At 58.9% G+C, this 23,418-nt stretch overlaps 1 protein-coding gene across 1 annotated transcript; it reads right to left on the reverse strand.

Annotated features, from left to right (window-relative positions):
- Positions 1–35: 35 nt before the first annotated feature.
- CARMIL2 (capping protein regulator and myosin 1 linker 2) lies at positions 36–22,058 on the reverse strand (the record flags this gene model as incomplete). The annotated part of the gene is given in 42 exon segments (XM_082290194.1): positions 36–211; positions 297–407; positions 641–748; positions 917–1,210; positions 1,498–1,566; positions 1,732–1,768; positions 2,104–2,223; positions 2,491–2,896; positions 3,283–3,386; positions 4,929–5,200; positions 6,275–6,341; positions 6,829–6,945; positions 7,379–7,466; positions 7,968–8,143; positions 8,277–8,390; positions 9,345–9,473; positions 10,092–10,187; positions 10,260–10,353; positions 11,002–11,070; positions 11,758–11,930; positions 12,462–12,519; positions 12,801–12,897; positions 13,478–13,559; positions 13,726–13,795; positions 14,012–14,116; positions 14,209–14,285; positions 14,399–14,476; positions 14,840–14,949; positions 15,145–15,236; positions 15,238–15,326; positions 15,328–15,333; positions 15,337–15,481; positions 15,621–15,709; positions 15,786–15,861; positions 16,992–17,065; positions 17,687–17,757; positions 18,354–18,451; positions 18,805–18,926; positions 20,211–20,270; positions 20,552–20,602; positions 20,724–20,815; positions 22,019–22,058. Coding segments are annotated over 42 exon segments (4,602 nt in total).
- Positions 22,059–23,418: the final 1,360 nt, after the last annotated feature.

Genomic DNA, 23,418 nt, shown 5'->3' on the forward strand with positions numbered 1-23,418 from the left:
TTTTATTGGGAACAGCGTGGTGACATGCAGGGGCTTCACTGTCCCAGGGCTGGCTCCTCCCGGCCTGGCACTGGGCGTCTTTGGTCTACAGCAGCTGAGTCTTGTGCATTCCCAACAGTTTGTGCCAGGGCTTGTGGCTGCTCACCCTCAGTGCCTGTGCCAGCCTGCGGCTCCTCCAGCCTGGCACGGGGCCAGTCCTGCGGCGTGGCACCTACAGAGGTCACAGGTGCTGGTGTAAACATGGGGGGACCCTTGGTACCCCAATACCTGCTTTAGCAGGGAGGGGACCATCTCACCTTTAGCATCCGAGGTTGGTCCGGGCTCACCCTCCATCTCTGAGAGGGACTCGTGCTTGGTCCTGTGCCTGAGCACAGGCGAACGCCGCAGGCGCAGGGGAACGGTGCCCACTGGGGGAAACACAGCCCAGCTCCATGTTAGGGTGGGGCATGGTGGCCTGGCTCCTGCTGGAACTGATCCCAATGCCAAATTCTGTTTGGGAACTTCTCAGTGCAGCAGTGCCATTGTCTATCACCCACCAGCTGGGACAGGGACCATCACCACACACATGGAACGCCACCACCCACCTCTGCTGGTGTTGGGTGCAAGGAGGGGGTGGGGTCCCACTTCAGACCCAACTTACTTCCCAGCTCTGCCGGGCACTCGGGCTCCCTGAGCTGCTCCTCATGGACGGACAACGCTCGGCGGCCGGTCCCCCGTGGCGCTGCCAGCCGTGCCATCAGCCGGTTGTCTGGAAAAGCAATGGGGAGGTGCCATTGGAGGGGAGCCCACAGCACCCCCCTTGGCAGGCCCCATCAGCACCCGGCGCCGTATGCTTGGGTCCTTGCTGCCCTCCATTCCCAAGGGCTCCAAGAACAGGCCAGCAGTGGAATGAGGCACCCATGGGCAGCATCCCTACCTTCAGTATTGGGTGGTGTGGGCAGGGTGCCAGCACCCACCTCCCCACCATGGCTGACCCTCCGCGGCAGCGCTGCCGGCACGTTCCTGCCCAGCCGTGGCAGGCTGCTGCTCCAGCCCTCCCGGCCCCCGGGCTCCGGCAGCCCGCTGGGCTCTGCTAGGGTGAAGGAGCGCCGGGGCTGGTCGGAGCTGGTGGCCGGTGGCTCAGTGGGCAGCTGCCTTCCCAGGGCTTTCCAGGCTGGCCGGGACTCAGCGCTGGGCTCCATCGTGGCGGCCGGGCTGCGGAAGGGTGCGTCTGTGGGGCAGGCAGGATGGAGCTGTGGGTGTCCAGAAGTGACAGCCCCAGGGAATGGTTCTTGGTGCTGGGAACCAGCCTGCAGCCAGTCCAGGGACTGGGCAATGGGCTGGGTGTCCATCCGCCATCACCAGGGATGGGCATCCTCTTGAGGGTGGAATTCTGCCCATGTGCCTGTGCCCACCAGTCCCTGTTAGCTCCATTCCCCATGCTTGGTGCTAGGAGAGGGGATAAAGCCCTCTGTCCCAGGGGCTGCTGTGACCCCCCAGCATGCACTGCTGACCTACCTGTGGACACAGAGTGTGTGCGGGCCTTCAGGGAGGGGGGGGAATCTGCAGAGCTGTCCACGATGTCCCCTGCAAGCACAAGCCACCAGCCAGCATCAGTGAGCTGGGGTCTGCCCAGTGCCACCAGCACCCAGCAGGGGGAAGATGTAGTGGGAGTCCACGGGGGCCTGCCCATGGCCACCCATGGGTGCCCAGCTGGGCAGGGGTCAGGGTGGGGAGAGCGCAGCCCCTCACCATCTGAGCCGGCTTTCTTGATCTCGCTGTCTTTGCTCTGCAAGGGGAAAAAAAACTGGTGAGGGGGTGTCAGGGAGGCAGTGCCAACAGAGATGATGGGTGCAGAGGACAGAGTACTTCTGCCAGGCTCTGAGGTGGCTGCAGGGGATGGGTGCATGCGGGGAAAGGAGGGACAGACTGACAGACACCATGCAGTGCACAGGAATCCACCCCTTGCAGAGGGTTAGGTGACAGGGCAGAGGCCATGGGCAGTGGCAGCACAGAGCCGGGTGCTGCCAGTCACAGCGGGGAGATGTCCCCCACTCTTTGGACCACCATCTCCTACCACCCTGGAGGTGCAGGGTCCATCCCAAAAATGGAGCCAGTCCCCACCTGCTGCTTCTTGCTCTCAGCGGCCGGGCCCTTGGTGACGCCGATGCGATGGAGCATGACCTGCACGCGCTGCTCGAAGGAGCTGGACAACTCCCCCTCGCTCTTCTCCAGGTGCCTCTTCTGCAGGAGAGACACAGCCCTGCCAGGAACATGGACCCACCACAGCACCTATGGCACCCACACTCCTGCCTGCAGGGCACCCACATTCCCAACCCCAGGCATGCTGCCAGGAGATGGTGACATGGACACGACCCAGTGGGGATATCCCCAGACATCACTCCAGTGTCCCCGCACCCCCTGGTAACCCCACCAGCATCCAGGGTAAGAACAGCACCCACCAGGCGAGCTGAACAGCAGAGGTGGCTTGGTGACTGTGACAGTGCTTACCTTGTCGTGCCTGACCCCCAGCGCATCCTCGTCCTCCCCGGACAGCAAGATGAGCGACTGGGATTTGCCCTCCCGAGAGTACTTGGGCCGGATCCTTCGGGCAGAGTCAGGGGTCTGGCAGTGCTCAGGCTCTGCGTGGGGCTCAGCAGAGAGCCCCCCCTCCTCCGATTTACTCAGGGGCTTCCCTGACTCGCCCGCCTTGCTGGGGGCTCGTAAAATGTCACTGAGCATAGAGCGCCTGCTCCTGGGGGCGGTGGGACCACCCTCGGGCTCCTTCTCACACCTCGAGCCCCGGCTGGATTTGGGTTTCTTGAAGGCAAAAAAATTCCCGATTTTCTTCTTGAGGGTGCGGGAGCCAGAGGGAGCCATAGGGGCTGATCCCGGGCAGGTCTCTGGAGTCGTGGGGCTGGGGAGAGATGAAGCATTGGAAAAGGTGAGGTAAGGGATCAGTTTTTTCTCCCTGCCCACCTGAAAGGGATGAATCCAGACCCTGGACACACCACCTGAGATGGTAGTGTCCTGGCCAGGGCACCCATTCCCAGCATGGCTCCCATGGGTGCTGCATCCTTGCCTCCCTGCTGCGGAACAGACTACATGGCCACATCCTGCACACCATGGCTGCCATCCCATTCCTCTTCCCCCAGCTTTGCCCTTGGTGATATCCCTGGGTGTGCTGCTTTTCCCAGCATCCCTTTCACACTGGGACCAGCAGCGTTTGCAGGGAGGCTGCTGAAACCCCGGGGACGGGTGTGTGCTGGGCAGGTGAGGGGCCCTGAGCTCCCCCAGGCTTACGGCAGTGTTTCTGTGATGAGCCTCTTGGCAAAGAATTCCTCCAGCCCCTCGTCCACGCGGGTGATGCTCCTGTCCTCGCTGTTCTCGCAGGCCACGGGCTGCACCTGTGAGTGGCAGTTGCTGTCAGCCCAGCACGGGGCAAAGGTGCCCCCAGGCACGAAGATGTGTCACCCACCCCTGGGCATGAACAAGTGGGTGCCCCCGCAGGATGGGTGCTGGCACCCTCCATCTCATTCCCAGCATTAAAGCCAAACCATGGTGCTATCAGCTGCATCCCAGCTCTGATCCTGCTCCCTTCCCTGGAGGACTGGGAGCTCCAGGCAGCCCCAAGCTCCTTCCAACCCCTTGCCCAGCGCAGTGGCTGAGGTATGGCACTCGAACTGTGGGAGAAGCCTTTGGCAGGGATGCTTCCTCCACCTGAGCTCCAAGAAACAGACCCCTGTGCTGCTGGTGGTGATGGAGCAGGTGACCTGCAGGGACCCACATCTGCATCCTTCAGATGCTTCAAGACCAACCTTGGAGTGCCAGCACAGCCTGAATGAGAGCCACCTGCTCTATCCCCATAACAAAGTGGCCCATGCCACAGCCAAGCCTTCCTCCATGGCACCTTCCTCTCCCTGGCATGTGGCACCGCATCAGTGGCTTCCTATCGATGAGGGGGAGGCGCTTCCCCATCGGTGGCATTTCAATCCATAATGACTTTTCATTACGGCTGGATTGATGCTGCTCAGGAGCCGTTCCAGCCAGCTGAGATCTGCTCTCCCTGTCACATCATATCCATCAAAGCCTGTCCTTGCTCAAGCCTTGGCCCACCCCGGGTGCCAGGAGTGCCTGTCCCACTGCAGGGTGATGGTCCCCTGGCCCTGCCAACCTCCAGCACCCACCCTGCCCATGGGACACAGCTCCTGCCTCCCCTCCGGCCCCATGCCAGCCCTGATCCCACCATGATCCAAGCAAGCATCACCACAGCCGTGCAAGACAGGGCTTTCCAGCAAGTGAGAGGATCCAGCTGCATCACGGTGGCATGGGGATGAGGTGATACCAGCAGGATCCAGCCCCAGGGACAGTGACGGAGCTGGGCTCGCCACTGACTGCACCCAAAAGTTACTTTTCCTTTGGGAAGGGGGTTGCAAAGGCAGGATCCCCATCCAGTCGCCTGTTGGATGGGGGGAGCACGACCCACCTCATCACAGCTGGCAGAGCCCCACCAGCATCACCGGGAGCTGTGGTGGCCGCCAGTGCTTCAGGGATGATGGATTTTGGATACAGGGGAGCAAATGGAGCTCAGGAGGAGGGAGGCAGCTGGAGCCATTGCCGAACACATCGCTGGTCCTCTGCACCCAAACTCTGCAGGTTTTTTCATTCCTCCCCTGGCTCCCACCACTCAGCATCTCCCAGTGGGGAGCAGAAAAGAGGATGGATGATTCCCCGAGCCCCCTTGCCCATCCTTTCAGGCTGCCCCCCTCCGAGGAGGAGGCTCCGGCAGCAGCTGAAATGCAGAATAATAAACCCGCCGCGTCTTTGCGCATCTCATTTTCCTGCCTCGCAACAAATACTGACCGCAATAATTCACCCAAGTGGGAAAAAAAAAAGGGAAAACCACACCGAATACACCCCACCTCCCCCGGCAGCCGTGCCCCCCTTACATTCGGCTTGCTGGGCGGCTGCTTGTGCCGGCGGTTGGGCCGGGGCCTGGCTTTGGTGCAATGCTCCAGCTTCTCGCCGGCGGTCGGCAGGTCCATAAGGAATCCGGTGGCGGTGGCAGGCTGCGTGGCGGGGAGCGAGCCGCTCGCAGGCTCAGCATCCTTTGTGGAGGCAGGGCGTGCCGGCGGCGCGGCGGGGCTGAGTGACGGCGGCGCCCGGTGAGCTCGGAGCCCGCTGGCGTCTCGACCCGCTGCCGGCTCCAGCTCCGAGACACCTACGGGAGGCGAGAGTGTCCCTGTTGACACCCGGCCTCGCCAGGCCTCCCCATCATCATCATCATCATCATCACCATCATCATCACCGACGCCGTCACCTTCGCCCACGCGTGGAGGGTCAGCGGGGCGCTGGCTCCGCCGCGGGGAGGAGAGCGCGGCCGTGCCCGCCAGGAGCGTGCGTGGCGGCTTTGCGGCGCAGCCCGGGATGGATCCTGCCACCGCCGCCGGAGGGTTGCGTGCAGGGGATGCTGTGGGGGGATTGCGGGGGGATGCTCAGGCGGGGGCCGAACCGAGCCCCGCAGCCAGCCCCGAGACCTGCAGCAGGCAGCAGTGGTACGGCAGGAGCCCTGCCAGCGCTGGCCCGGCCAGCAGCACTCACAAACACACTCGTTTTGCTCTGCAGGCAGCTCCTCACCCTGCCACGTACCCTCTGGATGGGCGGCAGGGTGCTGCGGGGCTCAGGGACATCGGGGTCCCCCTGGGGACACAGGGGTGCTGGGTGCTGGAGTCTGCATGAGCTCTGCTTTATCCAAAGCACAGCCACCCATCAGCAGCTCATTGTCTGTGCCCCCACTGAGATTCACCCCCCCTCCCAGGCATGCAGGGCTCTGGGGGCAGCACCAGCAGCAAGGGAAATCCACGGGCAGCATCTTCTCCCCGAGGTTGGTGGGTGAGTGGGTGATGTCTATGCCCAGGGTGAACCCTGGGATGGCTGTGGGAGATGTCACGGCACCCACAGTCACAGACAAACCTCCCACCCCTGCCTGGCTGTGTGGGGAGGGAGTTCAGGGCATTTACCCTACTGCCCGAGGGCACTGAGCCAGCTGAGGCCCAAAACCAGCACAAGAGCAAGGTCAAGGTGGGCATCCCCCACAGACCCCAATCACAGCACTGGGAGAGGCTCTCTGAAGAGTCCAGATCCTGCTGCCCTCAGCCTGTGGCATCAACATGGGGGGCTCTGACCGCGAGGTCCCCAGGTGGCCGCTGCGAGCCCCCCGCCCCTGCCATGCCCCGTGGAGGCAGCGCAGCCCACAGTGAGCCGCAGCAGAGGGACAGTTCCACGGTGACCTTACTTCTCACAGTTGCTGTGGGCCGAATGCTCCTGAAATGCTTGTTTCTCCTCCGCAGGGCCATCTTGTACTGCAGGGAGAGAGGCATGGTGGCAGCTCCAGCATGGACAAGCTGGCTGTGCCAAGAGATATCCCACGGCAGCAGGAGCCAGCCAGGCTTTGCCCAGTGATGGGTGCAATCCCTCCTTCACCCCTAGGCTCCCAGGGCTGCACCTCCTCATCTTGTCCCAGCTCTAAAACTACCCATGGTGCTGGATTGGATACTTCCCCATCCAGGACCATGCATGGCACTGGATCCCAGGTCCCAAAGAAGCAACAGTAGGACAAGGTACAAGCAGCTGGGCCGCCACAAGGACACGCTCCCGGTGCCAGCAGCGTGGCCTGGCAGGCTAATGGTCCCATTTCCCAGCGCTAATTGCCTTAGCACTGCTCTGGGGGGTGCTGGGGGGTGCGTGCACTGGAGAGGCCGCGGCGTTAAGCCCGGCATCATCCGGTAAGGCGGATAAAGGGCAGTTATACCGCAGGCATCACGCGGCCGCAGCGGGTCCGGACCCTACCTCCTCTGCAGCAAGGTCCGGAGGATTCCTGCCCCTCGCCAGCGCGGTGGCATCGTCCTCAGCCGACTCCGGCAGCAGCACCAGGAGGTCGAGCCCCTGCTTGGAGAGGCTCTCTGCCTAAAACCATTAGGAAGCGCTTAAATTATCCCAGGGGCTGAAGCGTGCTTGGCTGCCCTCTGTGCTCTGTGCTGCTCTGCTCCCTACCCACGGCTGGGATTTGTGAGCGGATTTAGGCCTGATTAGCCTGCGTCCAGCCCAGCGCAGCTGCCCTGTTGCAGGAGTGGCCAGTGCCTGGCGTCACCCCAGCAGCCCCCACCACAGGGCAGCAGCACTGGGACTTTGCTCAGATGTTGCTGTGACCGCACGGGAAGAGGATTGCCTGGGAGGAAAACCAGCCTGCGTGGGAATTGCCCTGCTTCCCAGACTGCAAATCCATGGTCACAGCATTGGCACCCAGGTACCTGGAAAATGCTGGGGTACCCAGACTCCCCATCCTGCATCCCAGCCCCACATCCCTCTCCCACAGGTGCTGGCAGCCCCCAGCACTCACCAGTTTGTACTGGGCGATGGTCAGGTCTCCCAGCACGGCATCCACAATGCAATCAGCCACAGCAGCTGTGACGGACAGCTTGATTTCACTGGGAGCAGAAAGACGGCTCTCAGGGCCAGCACCCACCAGCCCTGCAAGCCATGGGGCCACCTCCCAAGGGAGAGCCTTGCTGAGGAGGTGGATGCTTGGCTGTGGCACCCAGAGGGGCACCTAGGACATGCCCATGTGCTGCGGCTCGCTGGGTCTGTGCTGCCAGAGCAGGAATGGGATAGGCACTGGCTGGGATGGAGAACGCCAAATGCATCCCTTTGCTGATGATCAGCACTCCCCTCTGCCAGCCAAAGGGATGTGCCCACAGGAACATCACCCCATGGGTCTCCCTAGCACCCCAGGGACACATCCAAACTGGATCCAAGCTCGTGCAGGAAGCAAAGCCACAGCTGGAAAAACACAGCAGCAGGGCCCAGCACACCACTATCACCACAGTGTGGGGAGAGGAGAAGTTGGTAGGGAGCCCCCAGAATGCTCCTCTGGCCTCATGGGTCAGTGCCAGTGGCTGAGTGAGAAGGAAGAACAGCACATCACCCACTTCAGCTTGCTGAAGACATCAGTGACCATCTGGTCCAGGACAGCGCTGAGGCTGAGGTGGTCCTGGAGGCAGATCCGCTCTGACATGGCATTGACCAGCTGGTCCCTGACCCCGCTCTTCTGCACCACAGCTGGGCACAGGCTGTGCGCTGTGTCCAGCACCGCCTGCATGATTGCCTGAGGTTTGGGGAGGAAAGTGGAAGTTTCAGTGTCTTTTCTATCAGGATTCACATGATTTTCAGTAGACACCATCACCCTTATCCTTATGGGCAAGGCTGATGAACACCCCGTGCTGTCCATGGGTCCCCACCTGGATTTCCCGGCTGCAGGTCTGCGATGCTTCCTCCATGAGACACTCCAGCTTGTGCTGCAGCTTGCCGTTCTGGTATGGGGTGTTTCCTGCCTCATACAAGAGCGGCAGGATCTGGAAGAGAGACGGTGTGGATCATCCCATGTCGCCTCATCTTCTCTTCCCATACTTCCATGCACACCCTGCGCCCATGGCTGCCCCATGGAAGAGCATCACCCGCATCAGCTGGGAAGACCCAGTGAACTTCTGGCTTTACTGGTCCAGGTTTGGGCATCCTCATCCGTCATAATCCCTGTATCCCCTCAATTTCTCCCCACCACCCACTGACTCTCCTTCCCCTCTTGCACCCCACTACGTTGCTACCTGCATCGGGGAGATCCTTACCCAACCCTTTCACCACCTTTCCAACATTAGTACTGTCTTCTTAAATCCTGTCTCTGCCAGATTAAGTAACCAGGCGGGTGCCAGAGAGTTGGGGAAAAGGGGAAAGGAGATGGTTTGAAGATAAGTAGAGGAGGAGGTGGAAAAAGTGCAGTGGGGAGAGAGAACCGAGACCAAGAAGATCAAACCAGGTCTGACAGAGCCAGGAGCTGCCAAGCCAACACAGTGGATTTTGTCATGGGCTGATGGAGCATTCTCATTGCTGGGGCAGGATGAAGGTGCTGCAGGGAGGGACCCTCAGGGATTCAGAGAGGTTTCTCACCAGTGTGGGCATCTGTGGGCTGCAGGGTGTGCTCACAGCTGGAGCACCCATCTCTCCCAAGGAGGGACGTGTGAGCAGGGGATGCCAGAGGAAGAGGGGGTTGTAACCCCTGTGGGGGGTGTGCACAGCTGTGTGTCTCTGGGACAAGGGGACTAAGAACACTTTGATCTTTGTTCTAGAAGGGAATTCAGAAATTCTCAGCTGTTCTTTAACGTTTGCAAGTGCTCAGTGGTGTGCATCTGTTGCATCGACATTCTGGAATTCCCTGACTGCTGGTTAATGATGTCATTAACTAATCAATGCCCCACTTCGATCCCAAATGGACGCCGGGTGAGCTGAGGGGGTTTCCCACGCGGTGGACTCACGCTGACAGAGAGGTTGGCATTCCTGATGGCCTCCTCAGCGCAGAGGATGTCCGTCTCCACCTCCCTCCCCGTGCAGGTGCTCAGGATGTCGACGTGCTTCTGCACACTCAGGCAGATCTCATTCACCATCTGGAGCACAGAGAGGCTGCGTCATGTGCCGACGCTGGAGCAGCACTGCCAGTTCCCCTCCTTGCTGTGACTTTCCCAGAGAAGAGTGTGCTCAGAGGGGGCACAGGCAGGTTCCAGCCTCCCAGAGCATCCCTGCCTAATAATCAGGGATGCCACATGGCTGGGATTTGCTGGCAAGAGTGCACAGGGGGTAGGAACACACTGTATAGGTTAGCATAGCAGCAAGTTATCTCAGCAGTGCATATGCATGAAATGCATGGATGCAGTTAGCAGGATTCCAGGAGATCTGCTTTCCATCCGCCCCCACCCTCACCACAGAACCATGAAATGGTGTGGGTTGGAAGGGATCTTAAACATCTTCCCTTCCAACCCCCCTGCCATGGTCAGGGACACCTTCCACTAGACCAGGTTGCTCCAAGCTCAACCTTGAACACTTGAACTTTCAGAGATTTGGCGTCCACAATTTCTCTGAGCAACCTGTTCCATCCCTCCAATCTGCTCTGCCTACTCAGGAAAGGTTAAAAGGGTGTTTTGCTGCTTGGAAGAGCTCACATGAGCACACCAGGGTCGTTTGGGGCAGGGGAGGAGCAGCCCCATGCAGTAACTTGTCCATCAAACCTGTTCGGAAGAGGTGGTGAGGATGCCCTGCTGCAGCCGGAAGGTCTGCGCCGGCAGTGTCTGCCGCAGCTGGTTTCTCGTCAGACAGGACTGGAGCTGCAGAGGCAAGAGGCCATGAGCAGTGATGGTGGCACCTGGCCCTGCATCCCCCAACCCACATCCCCCCACCTTGTGCACGGCCTCCTCCGTCCTCTCGGGGTTGCTGCGATAGGCCTGTGCCACGTCGCTCATCGGCAGCGGCATCGACTTGAGCGTGTAATTCCTGTGAGGCACAGTGGGGTGAGCAGGTGCTGCTGCACCCAGGGTTCATCCCCCCTCTTCATGTCCCTGCAGACATGACACAGGTTCAAAGCCCACCCAATGGCAGCCTGGACATTGTCCTGAGGTCCAGCCCTGGAGATAGGGATGGCCAAACTCTGGGCATAGCAAACCCTGATGGGATGGCAGTGACCACCTGCCCAGGTTTTCCATGTGTCCCTCTTTCTTCAGACCTCCAGAGATTTGCACAACCAAACACCAGACCTGGAGGTGGGTGTGCTCAGCAGGTGAACAGCCTCTACCCATCTGTCATGGGCAGGGAGGAGAGGAACATCACATCACCACCACCAGCATCTCCCCCCGTGCTCACTGGGGGCTCCTTGGGTGACATGAGGCCGTGCTGGTTGGGATGCAGAGCCCAGGGGAGTCCATGAGGTTGGTAATGGAGGCACCATCACCAGACGGGTGTCAGGTTGCTTTCCTGGCTGCAAGACCAGAGTTGTGGACCAACTCCCTTGGGACATGCATGAAACTGTGTGATGGCCTTGCTGTTCAAGGGTAAAAAAGGTCCTGGGGACAGTGACATGCTGATGACAGAGGCTCTTTTGCATGGCAGTAGCAAGCCAGGAGGATCAAGAGGCTCCTTCCTTACCTCTCCAAAGCTTGAGCCACCTCCAGCAGCCCGTGAGCAGTTGTGTTGTTCCTGTCCCAAACCACGGTTCTGCAAAAAGAAGGACGTGGGTGAGCCCTGCCCACACCCACACTGCCCTGAGGTGGGTGCTGGCAAGAGTCAGCCCAAGGCTGACCCCAGGCACCAGAGAGCCTAAAAATGGGGTTAAAAATTACGATTTTCAGTATCCAAAATCTAAACTTGGACTTTGCAGGGAGCTGTAAATTAGGTGGGTGCCTGGAGGGAGTGAAGGACTGGAAGGACACATTCAGGCACCATCCTGCAGGCAGGGACAGATGTCTCCCAGAGGAACAGCCCTGGCTGAACACCATTCCCTGTCCTCTGCAGACACCACTGCTTTGGCTTTGTGTACACAGTGTGGTCCAAAATGGCATTTTAGGAACTGATGGCAGAACATGAGGCAAGGGCAGTGACTGCAAAGGTCTGTCTGCAGCATGCTGGGCTGTGCAGGAGCCTGGAAAAGAGCTGGTAAGCACCAGGGCAGGCATTGAGCTGCTCTCTTGCCCTTCACGTGTCCCCTGCCAGCACTGCCAGATGACTGCCATGGGTGCAGAATACAGTCATAGCATCCAACCATGTACGAGGAGTGGTCCAGGAGCACATCCATGGCTGCCAGGAGCCTTGACAAGCCTCCTTTGATGGCATCAGCATCACAACCATCATATCAGGGCCACCTGGCACAGGGTCACCCACAGCATATTACAGAGCTGCTGCTACCTGAGCTTGGTGTTGATCTGCAGGGCCTTGGCGAGCATCTTGGCCCCCGTGTCCCCCATGGCGTTGCCGCTGATGTCCAGGGAGATGAGGCTGGTGTTACTGCCCAGGGCACTCAGCAGGACATTGGTTCCCAGTTTGAGGCGTGATTCAGCCACGGACAGTGACTGGAGAGGCTAGAAAAAGGACAAGGAGGGGGCCAGGTGGCCAGGACACATGTCAAGGTGCATGTCACCCTTCAGATACAGCCTCCATCCCTGTCCAGCAGCCTCTGGGATGGTGCTGGTTTTGGAGAGACCGAGTGATGCTGAACCCCAAGGAACAGGAAGGCAATGAGTGCTTAGGCAACAGGCTGGATTTAGCTCAGATGCCTGGCAGGCAGCGAGGAGAAAAGAGAGGGTTTTGGGAAAGCTGTGCTGAATCCAGGTTACACCAAGTGTCTCCTCCATGCCTTTAGCCAGACACAGGTTCCTGTTTTCCCAGATGAATGGGAACAGCTCCCACTTCTCTGTCTGAGCATCTGCTTCAGACTGAGGAAAATAAAAGCAGAAGGACTTGAATGGCAGTGGGAGAGAGGGAGGATTGCTCCCAGGCTGTGCGGGAGGGATCCGGATGGCATCCTGGCATGGAGACTGCACAGAGGCGGCAGAGGGTGACCAGGAGCACGGATGGGATGGTTGGGGTGGCCGAGGGCAAGCTGGACTCACACAATCCTCCTCCTGGGTGAGCTGGACAATGCGGTGCAGGACATCCAATAGACCTTCCCTGTGGGAGAGATGGTGTGTGTAGGGGTTACTTGTGCATGCCCTGGGGCCACAGATGCAGCTGGCAGAGCTCTGTCCTCCCTCCCACTCTTGCCTGGGCTATGACCCGTCTCTGACTCTGCACCAGGTGCTGGCAATGGTGCCCCTTCCTGTTGTGTTGGAGCAGCCAGGGTGGGCAGGCAATCCCTACCAGCCCATGGGCTTTTGATGGGGAGAGAGAGTCACGGTGGGTGCACCATTCCAGGATGGCTCCCAGCCTGGGTGCTGCTGCTTTGCACTCACTTGGATTTGATATTGAAGTTCTTCCCCAGGGAGACGTGCCTGATGGATTTGCTTCTGCCAATGGAGAGCACCAGTGTCACCATGTCGGGGTCAAAGCCTGCAGGAGATGGGAGACTCCCACCAAGATGCTCCAACAAATCCACAGAGGTGGCACCAAGGTGGCCCCTTGCAGGAGACCTGCAGAGCCACCAAGCTGCCACAGTGGGATGCTGGAGATGCTCAGGGAAGATCCTGAGCATCTTCCTCCCTTCCTGGCTTCCCCAAGGAGACAGAAGACCTGTGCAGACCTGGGGTCCCTGGGAAGTGAAACTTCTAGGTGAAATTAACAACTGGCAGAGGTGATGTTTGTCATGATTAGGATCACTTGCCCATGGCTTTGGAAGCCACAGCAGGACCAGGTTGGCAGCAGAGGCTGCAAACACCTGCAGAGTGGTGGGAAGAGTTTCTGCCCAGGGAACCCCTTTCAGTGCTTCAAACCCTGAGCCAGCGACATGAGACCACTTCAGATTCAGTGAACTGAAGAGGACTGTACCAACAAAGGTGTGAAATAAGAGATTTTGGCAAGTCCTGAGGCAGGAGGGCATAAAGAAATCACCTGACTCCCTGTGCTGGGTGAGTGGACATGATGGTCCAAGAGATGGAGGAGATCTTCTCCAGGCTAGGAAAAAGCAACCTACCATTGTCAGACAAGTCCAGGTCACTGATGGAGCTGGCATCGGGGATGAGATCCTGGATGACCTGGGCCCCTGCTGACCTCAGCTTGGAAGAAACAGCAAGACATCAGTACAAGAGGAGGCAGCGAGCCCTGCAAACGAGATCCTGCTCTCGGGGAGGTCAGACAGGGCACGGACCTGCCCGCACTGCCACAGTGCCAGCGGTGGTGGCATGGCCAGAGGGGTGGTGCCCATGGCTGCTGGACCCTCACCTCACAGCTGCTAAGATCCAGGTGCAGGTCACTGATGTGACTGTTGTCTGCCAGCCCTTGCAGCAATGCCCTGGAAAAGTCACCAAAGCCCCCCATCAGTGCGAGAAATGGGGGCACCAGCACCTGCCTTGGGCACCCCCAGCGCTCCAGGCAGTGGAAGTGGGATGCTGGAGAAGGCATCCTTCCCAGAGCTCTGCCTCTCACAGCCCCTTCCATCCATCCTCCCCTGGGCTGGCCTCCCCAGGCTATGCTCACCCCTAATCCATTCCCCTCAGCCCAACCTCACCTTACGACGTCGGCTGGCAGCTTGGTACCTGCCAGGGAGATGTGCCTGAGGGAGCAGGCCTGGCTGAAAAACTCCTTGATGTCAGGGGAGACGGTTTTCACCCTCCTGAGAAGGATGGGCACACCATGGATCATCTGCCACCCAGGACCAGCCACCCCCTGGGTGCCACACCCCCCTCATGCAATCCCAGGGCTTACTTGTGGGAGTACACGTTTTTGGAGAGATCCAGGTGGATGAGGCTGGTGTGGGATCCGTGGAGCAGGGCTCCAAAGAGCTGCCAGGGTGGGGATGTGAGCCATGTGGAGGGGGACCCAGAGGCACTGCAGCCCCTCACAAAGCCCGAGGATGGAGGGGGACTGAGGGCAGGGCTCACTGCATGGTACTCACAGCATCCAAAGGACAGTCTGTGCCAGCCAGGCTGAGGTGGGAGAGCGAGTGGCAGTGGCGGAGGAGGCTCTGCAGGTTCTGTGAGCAGAGGGTGCTCAGCAGCTTTGCCCCTGAATCCCACCCAGCACCATGCAGCCCTGGAATCCCAGCTCCAGCCTGTCTCCTCCCTCCTGCTGAGCACAGGGTGAATCCTATGCACAGGAACCCACTCTCTCATGGGATACATCCTTGCTCCAGATGGCATCTCCCACACTCCCGCAAGGGGAAGTCCCCAGGGTGTCCCCATCTGCTCCCAGGCAGGCAGGGGGGAGTTGCAGCCATGATGTCCCCATCCCTGGGGTGCTGCAGGGCAGGGCACAGACCAGAGGAGACCAAAGCCATCCAAACCACACTGGGGACAGAGTCTGAGTGATGTCACCCCATAACAGCACACGAACTCACACTGATGTCATCCCCAGCCAGCGTGCCAGGGTTTCCAGAGAGGTCCAAGTGCCGGAGGGAGAATCCAATGGCTTTGTTATCTGTCAGGGCCTTGCATAACGTGCTCATCCCTGCTCGAAGAGAGTGGGAGAGAGGGATGGCTACAGGCCCCCTGCCCTGGGGAGAGCCGTGGAGCAGAGCAAAGGAACTTCCCTCCAGCTGGAGCAGCAGGACATCGCACCCACAAAGATGCCTTTTCCAGGGTGTCCCTGCAGCCCCTCCAGTCACTCCTTTTGTGGAGGGGGGCAAGGACACCTAGGCTGTACCTTTGGCTGTGAGCATTGTCCTGGCCAAGCTGAGGCTCTGCAGACCCTTGGGACTCTTCTCCACGTGCCGGCTGAAGGCAATGACCCCTGATGAGAGCAGAGAGCCCTGAATGGCTGTGCAGGCACAGCTGGGTGCCCATCCCACCCTGAGCTGCAGCCTCCAGGACAGGAAGCAGCTGCTGGTGGGATCTAAACATCAGTTTTTGTGGGTGTAAACTCATCCCAGCCCAGGATTTGAGTACCTCTGTCTTCCAGCTGGTTGCTAGCAAGGTTGATGGTGTGCAGGACGGAGTCGGGATGGCTGCTGAGCACCTGGGCCATCCGCTGCACAAAGTCACTGTGGGGAGAAGGGTCACCCATCTGAGCAAGGTTTGGACACCTCCAGGAAACACAGCCACCAACCCTGTAGCCTTACAGACCATGCCACCAGGCTGCCAAGACCCAGCTCATTGCTGCCTTGCAACACCTTCACTTACGCTTTCAACCCACTGTTCTCTAGCACCAGCTCCTCCAATGTCACCGATTTGCTGAGCATGTAGAGCAGCTGCTCTGAAATCTCCTGGTTCTGGCAGGGAAGAAGAAAGCCTTTCTAGGAACCCGGCCACCTCCAGTGCACCCAGAGCCACGGCACCGGCACTCACCAGCCTGAAGTCCTTGCAGGAGAGCTTGGTGAACCACAGGTTGAAGGACAAAGCAGCGACACTCAGCGCCACGTCCCTGCAGCGTGAGAGGGATGAGACAGTCAAGGGCCAGGATGAGCCAAGGCTGGTCCCAAATGGGCGACCCAAAACACCCAGCTGGGGGCTATCCCAAGGCATCCAGCCCCAGGGTGCCCCAAGATACCTGGAGTGCCCCAAGACACCCAGGATGCCAGAGCACACCCATCCCGTGGTGGCCCAACACATCCAAACCTGAGGTGCTCCAACTGACCGAACCCTGGGATGCTCCAAGACACCCAACCTCAATGTGCCCCAACACAACGTTCAACAGAACAGGACTGGGGACTGTGGCTTTAAAGCAACCCACAGGTACCGATCATCTTCCCCAGATTATTCCCTTGGGGAAAATAAAATGAATCAAAATATTTGCATGCTTCTATCTAAACCTCAGGGTTTTAAACTCTTTTTAACTCTGGGCTCTCATGTGAGCAACACCACAGGTTTTGCTTGAGTGGAAACAAGTTTCTTTTTTACTTCCTCATCCAAAGAAATCTCTAAAACTGTCTCCTTTTTGGCCAGCTGAACACAGATCCCCTGTTCCCCAAAACACTCGACCCAGAACTTTGACTTGCTGCAGCCCAGCCTGGCTGTTGCCTCCCCTGACAGCTGAGCCCTTGCTCCATCTTTCTTGGGATGGAGACATGGCTGAGCCCCACAGGGAGAACGCCAGGCACAGCTGGAGCTCAGGGCCCCACTGTCAGATTATAATCAGGTGATAACAAGGCTATAACAGATCTCTGGGGGGGCTGGTAGGGAGCAGTGCAAGTTTCGGGGTGGAGAGCAGCACCAGCTGCTTTGCATAGGGAAACACCTGACAGCCACGAGCTGCGAGAAGCGGCCGTGACGTTGGGTTTTCAGCCCCATAAACAGCTCCCAGGCTGATCTAAGAGTTAAAAATGAACAGAGAGGCTGCCTGGACTCTCAGCTGCTGCCCCATGGGACAGGGCACAGCATGTTTGGAGTGGGCGAGTGTCGGGCTGCAGATGTGGCACCCCTGGAGCGTGTAAGCTATAAAAGCTTCCAACATGGACAGAAGAGTGTGTTGGGCCCCCTAGTAGGGACAGGGAGAATGAGGGTGAGTGCTGGTGTGGCATGGGACACTGCAGGCAGCACGGCTGGGGGACTCACCGACTCTCCAGGTGGCTGAAGTCCAGCAGGTTGAACTCCCGGCAGTCCTGGCTGTGATAAATGTTGTCCACATCCTTCCCAGAAGGATGGACACATGGATCAGGCTCAGCACTGAGTCCTGGGGAGGGCTCAGGTGCCTGGTGCTGCTGGAGGGAGCTGAGCCCATAGGGCCTCCCTTCTGGGGAATCCCTTGCCAAAACCCCAAGTCCAAAACCTTCCCCAGTGCTCTGGCTGGCAGGGGACATGTCCCAGCTTGGTGGGACAGATTGGTGGGTCTTGGACAACTTCTGCAGGGAATGGTCAGAAGGCAACGTGCCCCAGGCTGGTGGGAGTGAGGTGTGGGGAGAGGGGGCTGGGATCAGTGTCCAGAGGAAGGGGGGACAGCAGGTCCTGCTATGGCTGGGTCCCAGCAGGATTCTCCTCTACTAGGACACCCAGCAAGGTCCCAGATTTCCAGGGGCTCTCCTTAGGTCACAGTCTGGGAAACAACCTGGCCCAAGACACCCCTCTCCCACCTGCACTTTGATTCCAGCCCACCAAGGAGCAGGGGGCACTCAAGCCAGGCGAAGCTGCAGTTCCCAGATCTGGGCTGCCCCAGCCACAGCAGCTCCATGAGGCACCCACGAGCACCCTGGTTCCCTGCACACCAAGTGACACACTGCCACTGCCTGCACGCAGGGGATGGACCAGCTTACCCACTGGATCTCCTCACGGAAGGCAAAGCCATTGTAGTCACACAGAGCAGCGTAGGTCTCTGAAAACCCCCCTGCGAAGAGAAGGCAGTCTTGGGGGGCAGACCTTCCCATGGGAACACGGAGAAAAATTGGGGAGAGTGGGAAACAGGAGAGGGATGACAGGGACTCAGAAGGGATGCTGAGGGCTCCCCCTTCCCTCCTCAAAGGGGAGAGAGATCTACTGTCAGCCCCAAAATGGGGGCTTTGGCTTGCTTTGCTTGATCTGTGTGGGTACCAGGCCAGGCACATTGCTGCGGTGATAATGGAGGTATCCTGCTCCAGACCAGGCTACAGGAAAAGCTGCTGGCTCTGCAGTGGTGCCATATGAGGTGGGGTATCCACAGCTACAGGTTCTCACAGGTAGATATGGAGCATCATTGCCCACTGTCCTGCTCCTTTCTGGGGAGCTACCTCCCCTCAAACCTGCTCCTGCCCCGTGGGATGGGGTGGGCTGGTGGACTGCAGACCCCAGTAGCAGGGCTCCATCTGACCAAAGCCACCACGGGTGCCCTGCCAGCAGAGTGGGGGCAGTCAGCAGAGCTGGTGTTGATGGATGCAGGGCTGGAATAGTCCCCAGGGTGCTCCAGCCCTCCTGGTCCTGCCTGAGGGAGGTTATGGCAGGACTTACCACAAGGCCCAGGGTTGCTCTGCAGCATTTCCTCCAGTGAGTCTGTGATCTGCTGGATCCTCTCATACAGGCTGGGGGGGCAGTTCTTGAGCAGCGTCCTGGGGAGGGAGCAGAGGGGTGTGTCAGGGTGGGCCAGGAGAGCATCCCCATCACTTTATGCTTAGCTACAACCCTTGTGTGTAGGGTAGGCAAAAATATTCAATCAGGGAGCAGGGTCTCACCTCCATCCATGTGTTTTACTCCTGCCAAAAGCACTGTTGTGCACCCATCCTATATTTGGGATTTTCTAGCTGCAGGTGTCCTGGTTCATGGCAGGTGGGTTGGAACTAGATGATGCTTACAGTTTGTTCCAACCCAAACCCTTCCAGGATTCTATGATTTGGGGCTTTTCTGGGCAAAGGGGTTGCTCTGGTACCTACACAACCACCCCTGGGGAGCAGAAGACCCTTACCCAAGGGATGAGTCTGGAAAGACTTTCTTAAGTGACATGGTGACATGGATAACAACTTGCTCCAAATCATCCAAGGACATGAACCGGAAGGCATAAGACGCTGCATCTGTTTCTATGACAACCTGCAGGGTCCAAAGGACGAGAGATGCCTGAGTGAGCTGGCAGCACACAGCGTCCCCAAGCCCCGAGACATGATGGTGACAGCCATCAGCTCCTCACTGCCAACCCAGTTGGAGCACCATAAGCGCAGGGAATGCTGTGAGCACCAGGAATTTAGGATAAAATACATTTGTGTGCCAGAATAAGGCATAAACCTCCTGAAAATTCAGCTTAAGCTGATGCAGAGGCAGCCCGATGCAGTGGGGTGAGAACAGCCTTGTCTCTGCCTGCCGCAGCTGGAGGATGGAGGTTTCCTACCTGAATTTTTTTAATCAAGGTTTGGGGCTTTTTTAGCTTATGGTTCCTACCAGGAAAAAAAAAAAAATCCCATGGCAACATGCTCTCTGATTTAATTACACACTGATTGAGGCGTGGGAGCAAGATGACAATTATCTGCTGGCATCGTGCGAGGATGGTGCTTCCGCCAGTGCCCGGGGCTGTGGAGGCAGGAGAGCAGGAGAGCGTGGGACTGCCTGCACATTAACAATCCCTGGGCTTTCCACATCCCGGTCAGATGTCTTGCCCCCCTCCACCCTGAGGTTTCAACCCCCTGCACCCCTCTGTCTCTGCCCAGCTCCTTCAGTTCTCTCCCGGAGCTCAGCCACGCAGCCTGCTGAGCAGCAGAAACCCCGTGTGGAGGCTGAGGCCATGGCGGCTGACGATGCTTTAACAAGAAAAAGCCAGACAGGGGGTTAGCAAGGACCAGACAAGAGGTTAGCAAGGACCACAGCCTTGTTTCGGTCAATATGTCCAAGCCTTGATATCCAGATCCTCTCTTCCATGGTTCCCACTGCCACATCTGCCCTAGGTGCCTGCCTCTCTCTAAGAGGATTAATGGGGTTTAAAACACCCTCCTGCTAAATTTATCTTCACCTTGGTAAGCCTGCAGCCGTTTGTCACCTTGTCCCTGCGGAGTGGGAGGTGCCATGCCCAGGCACTGTCTGTGGATGCCAGAGGGGAAGAAGTGCAGGCACCCACTCAGCACCCCTGGGTGCCTCCCTGCACATCCAGCTCTGGAGCAGAACCTCTCATGAGGCCGTAAGAGGATTTCTTTAGAGGAGGAACAGGGACAAGTTCCCTGTGGAGCTCTCAGGGATCAACCCTGAGGTGACCCTCAATGTGCAGTGGGGGACCAGAACACCCCCAGACCCTGTGGTGGGCTCCGGACCAGGGTTTGCCATGGGGCAGCGGGAAGAAGATGAGGTAATGCCCAGGTTGTGTTTGTCCCAGTTGCTGGTGCCACTCACCACACTGGGCTCTTGGACCGTCATCTCCCTCACCTCCAGGAAGCTGAAGCTGCTGTGAACCTGTGGGTCAGAGGAGTAGGATCAGCCCAAGTACTGATGGAGAAAGGAAACCCAAGGGTTAACATCAACTCCCACACTTTCCCACGCCTCAAATAGTGCTTGGCCTGGGCCCCACCCTCCAAACAAGACCCCCTCTCCTTCCCCCCATTCCTTTCCTCATCCTGCTCTTGAGGGCTTCCCAGACCCAGTGGCCCAGGTGACTCGTGGGTCACTCACCTCGGTGCCCCAAGCCCCGCCAGGAACCACAGGGTTGCACCATGGCACAGGGTCCCCACACTTACCCTCACTGGCAGCATCACAGGCAGCACATAGGCTCGCCAGGGTGTCAGGACCTAGGCAAGGTGTGACAAGGGACCATGGTGACACGGGAGTCACCCCGTCCCTCACTGCAGCCGTGAAACAGCTTCCCGGGGAAACCAGGAAAGTGGGAACCAGGCTGGACTCTGCACATACCAAGATAAAGTCGTCATACTTGGATTTCACCTGCAGCTGGATGCTCAGCACCAGGAGCACCTTCTTTGTCCCCAGGAAGGTGGTGATGCCCTCTGAAAAGACCAATGTCCGCATCAAATGAGGTGGCTGAAGTCACCTTAGTCCTCTCCCACATGCCCTGCTGCCCTCAGGGATACTGTCCCCACCTGAACCATCTCTCCCTCCACACCTGACAGTCAGACCCTGGTTGCTCTCTGACAAACCACACACTTCACCAGCTGTGAGTCCTCTTTGCTGCTCAGGTGATGCTCAGGTGATGCACCCACCTCCCCAAATTCTGCCACAGCCTCAAACCAAGCACAGGGCTTTGGGGTCGCTGGTTCACACTGCCTGTGCTGCCTCACCCACTGGGAGGTGGCACTAAGTGACAAGAGAGTCCTGATTTCTCTTACTTCCTGTCCAAATTTACCACTGGGGAGCAACTGGTCACAAGTCCATCCTCTCCACAGAGCAGCCAGGGTGGTCACATGTGCCAACCTCCCGAAGTTCACAGACTGGTCACTCCCACGGTCACTGGGCCACTGTGAGCATTGCTCCTGCCTTGAGCACCACCTCCCTGCCTGCCTGGTTCATGCCTCTCACTGGGAGAAACAGAACAAAAACCACAGCTGTCCATCACTGTGCAGAGCAAACCAGGCTCTCACAATGACACCGAGCCCTGCGGGTCCAGGGGCTTGAGCCACGTGTCTCCAGGGTCCCATCCTGGCAGAGCCAAGAGCTGAGGCTGTGGGGACACGGTGACTCAGCTCCTTCCCACCTCACTGCAAGCCTCGATGGGGCTGATGAGGCTGAAGGACCCTGAGATGTCTGTGGCCTTCTGCTTTTTCAATCAGCCAAGAGAAGGCTATGAGCAGTGGTACTTCACAGCCCCCCATGCTGAGCTGCAGGCTGTGCCTTCCTGGGGAGCTGCTGGGGACCCCCCAAATGGCCAGAGCAACCCCAGCCCATGGGACTGAGCAGCACCAAGCTGCACCCACAAACCTGGCAGCTTGAGCTGTGCAGAATCCCATCCTTGAGGAGCCAGGTTGTCTGGGGATGCTTTTGGTCCAAGCTCCATCCTCAGGCAAATGAATTTTGTGGACAAGAAGAAGCCCCAGACACTGCTTGGACCCCCCTGAACCTCAGCTGCTGCTGCTGAGGGAGCCAAAAGCAGCTCTGCCAACCCCAGCGAGGCAAACTGGGGCCAAGCAGGCCCCGTACGGGTGCTTTCCATGTGGCAGCAATGCCCCGGCAGCGCGGCGGCGGGCGATGCTTACCTTGCAGCTCAGCAGGGATCCCTCCCGGGGACGCAGCCATGATTGGGACCACGGGGTCACCTGCCCGGGTATGCGGGTGTCAGGGCAGCATCCTTGGGCGCCGCGGGAAAGGCACCCTGCCGGGAGGAAGCGCTGAGGTTACCAACCGGCAGCGCCGCCGCCTCGGTGCCTCCTCCCCCTCCCGGTGCCTCTTCCTGCCCCGTCAGGCGAGATTTACCGCCTGAGCAAGAGAAGAGAAATGAAAGCGACGGTGCCCACAGCCCACCGGCCCCGCCGGGAGGAGAGGGCGGCCCTACCCAGCACCCTTCTTCTCCTGCGTGGCTTCCCCTGGGTGAGCAGGACACCCCTCCAGTGCCTCCCAGCATGAAGCAGTAGCATCTCCCCATCACTCTCCAGCCTTCCAGATTTGAGGGTCCATGACCTCTGCCTGTCCCACAGCTTCCCGAGGTGCTTCATGGGGACATATTTCTGCCTGAAGATGGCCGGTGAGTGAGACAAGGGCAAGTCTACTCTTCCCAGCACTGGGCAGTCAGCCCAGCCCCATCACCTTGCACTGGGAATCTGCAAGGGGAGCTAATGGAGATGGGTGCTGGTGCCCACTGCAGCCTGCTCTCTGGAGGATGGATGCCGGTACCCATGGCAGGATGCTGACGGAAGGGCTTTTCTAGAGCAGAAATGCCCAAACCATCCTGCCAAAGGGACAAAGGTGCTGTCCCAAAGCAAGGACGAGAGGCAGAAGCCAGGTGACCTCCTTGGAGCAACAGGACTGAGCACATCAACCACTCCACTCGTACAGGAAGGCTCTGGACCAGGAAGCTGTTGTGCGCCCCATGACATGCTGCAGAGCTTCCCTGGACTCGGTGTTTCCCACTGGTGGCTCAGCTTGGCCCCATTAGAGACTCAGGAAAGGTGCTGAGGGAGAGGCAGAGCTGCTCTCAGCCAGCAGCCTGGGTCCCTGTGACCAGCATCCACTGGGACAGACAGTGCCAGCTGCCTTCTCCCCAAAATTGGTCCTTTCTGACAAACTTCCAAGTTCCAGACTGCAATCTGCCAACCAGGGGCTCACAGAGCTTTCCCAGAGGTAGAAGGACTCGGGAGAAGGTGGTCTCTGGAAGCAATGGGTGATGTTGCCCTCCTGCCACATGCACCTGGGGCCACAGCGCTTCCAAAACCACCTTCCGTGTGAAAGCAAAGGCAGGAAGTGTCTCCCTGCAGGGAAGGCATCTTCACAGAGCCCAGCCACAGCACAAAGCTCTTTTCAACGAGGTGACTGGGGAGAACACGGCTCAGGGCAAGGGCCAACCTCTGCCAAGGCACCTCCTTGAGCCTCCTGAGCTACGTCAGCGGATGGATGAGCACCAGGAAGAGGAAGGGCAGAGGGTGTTCACCACCCAGTGGAG

The sequence above is a fragment of the Coloeus monedula genome (assembly GCF_965178545.1).
Source record: "Coloeus monedula genome assembly, chromosome: 13".
Classification (NCBI taxonomy): Eukaryota; Metazoa; Chordata; class Aves; order Passeriformes; family Corvidae; genus Coloeus; species Coloeus monedula.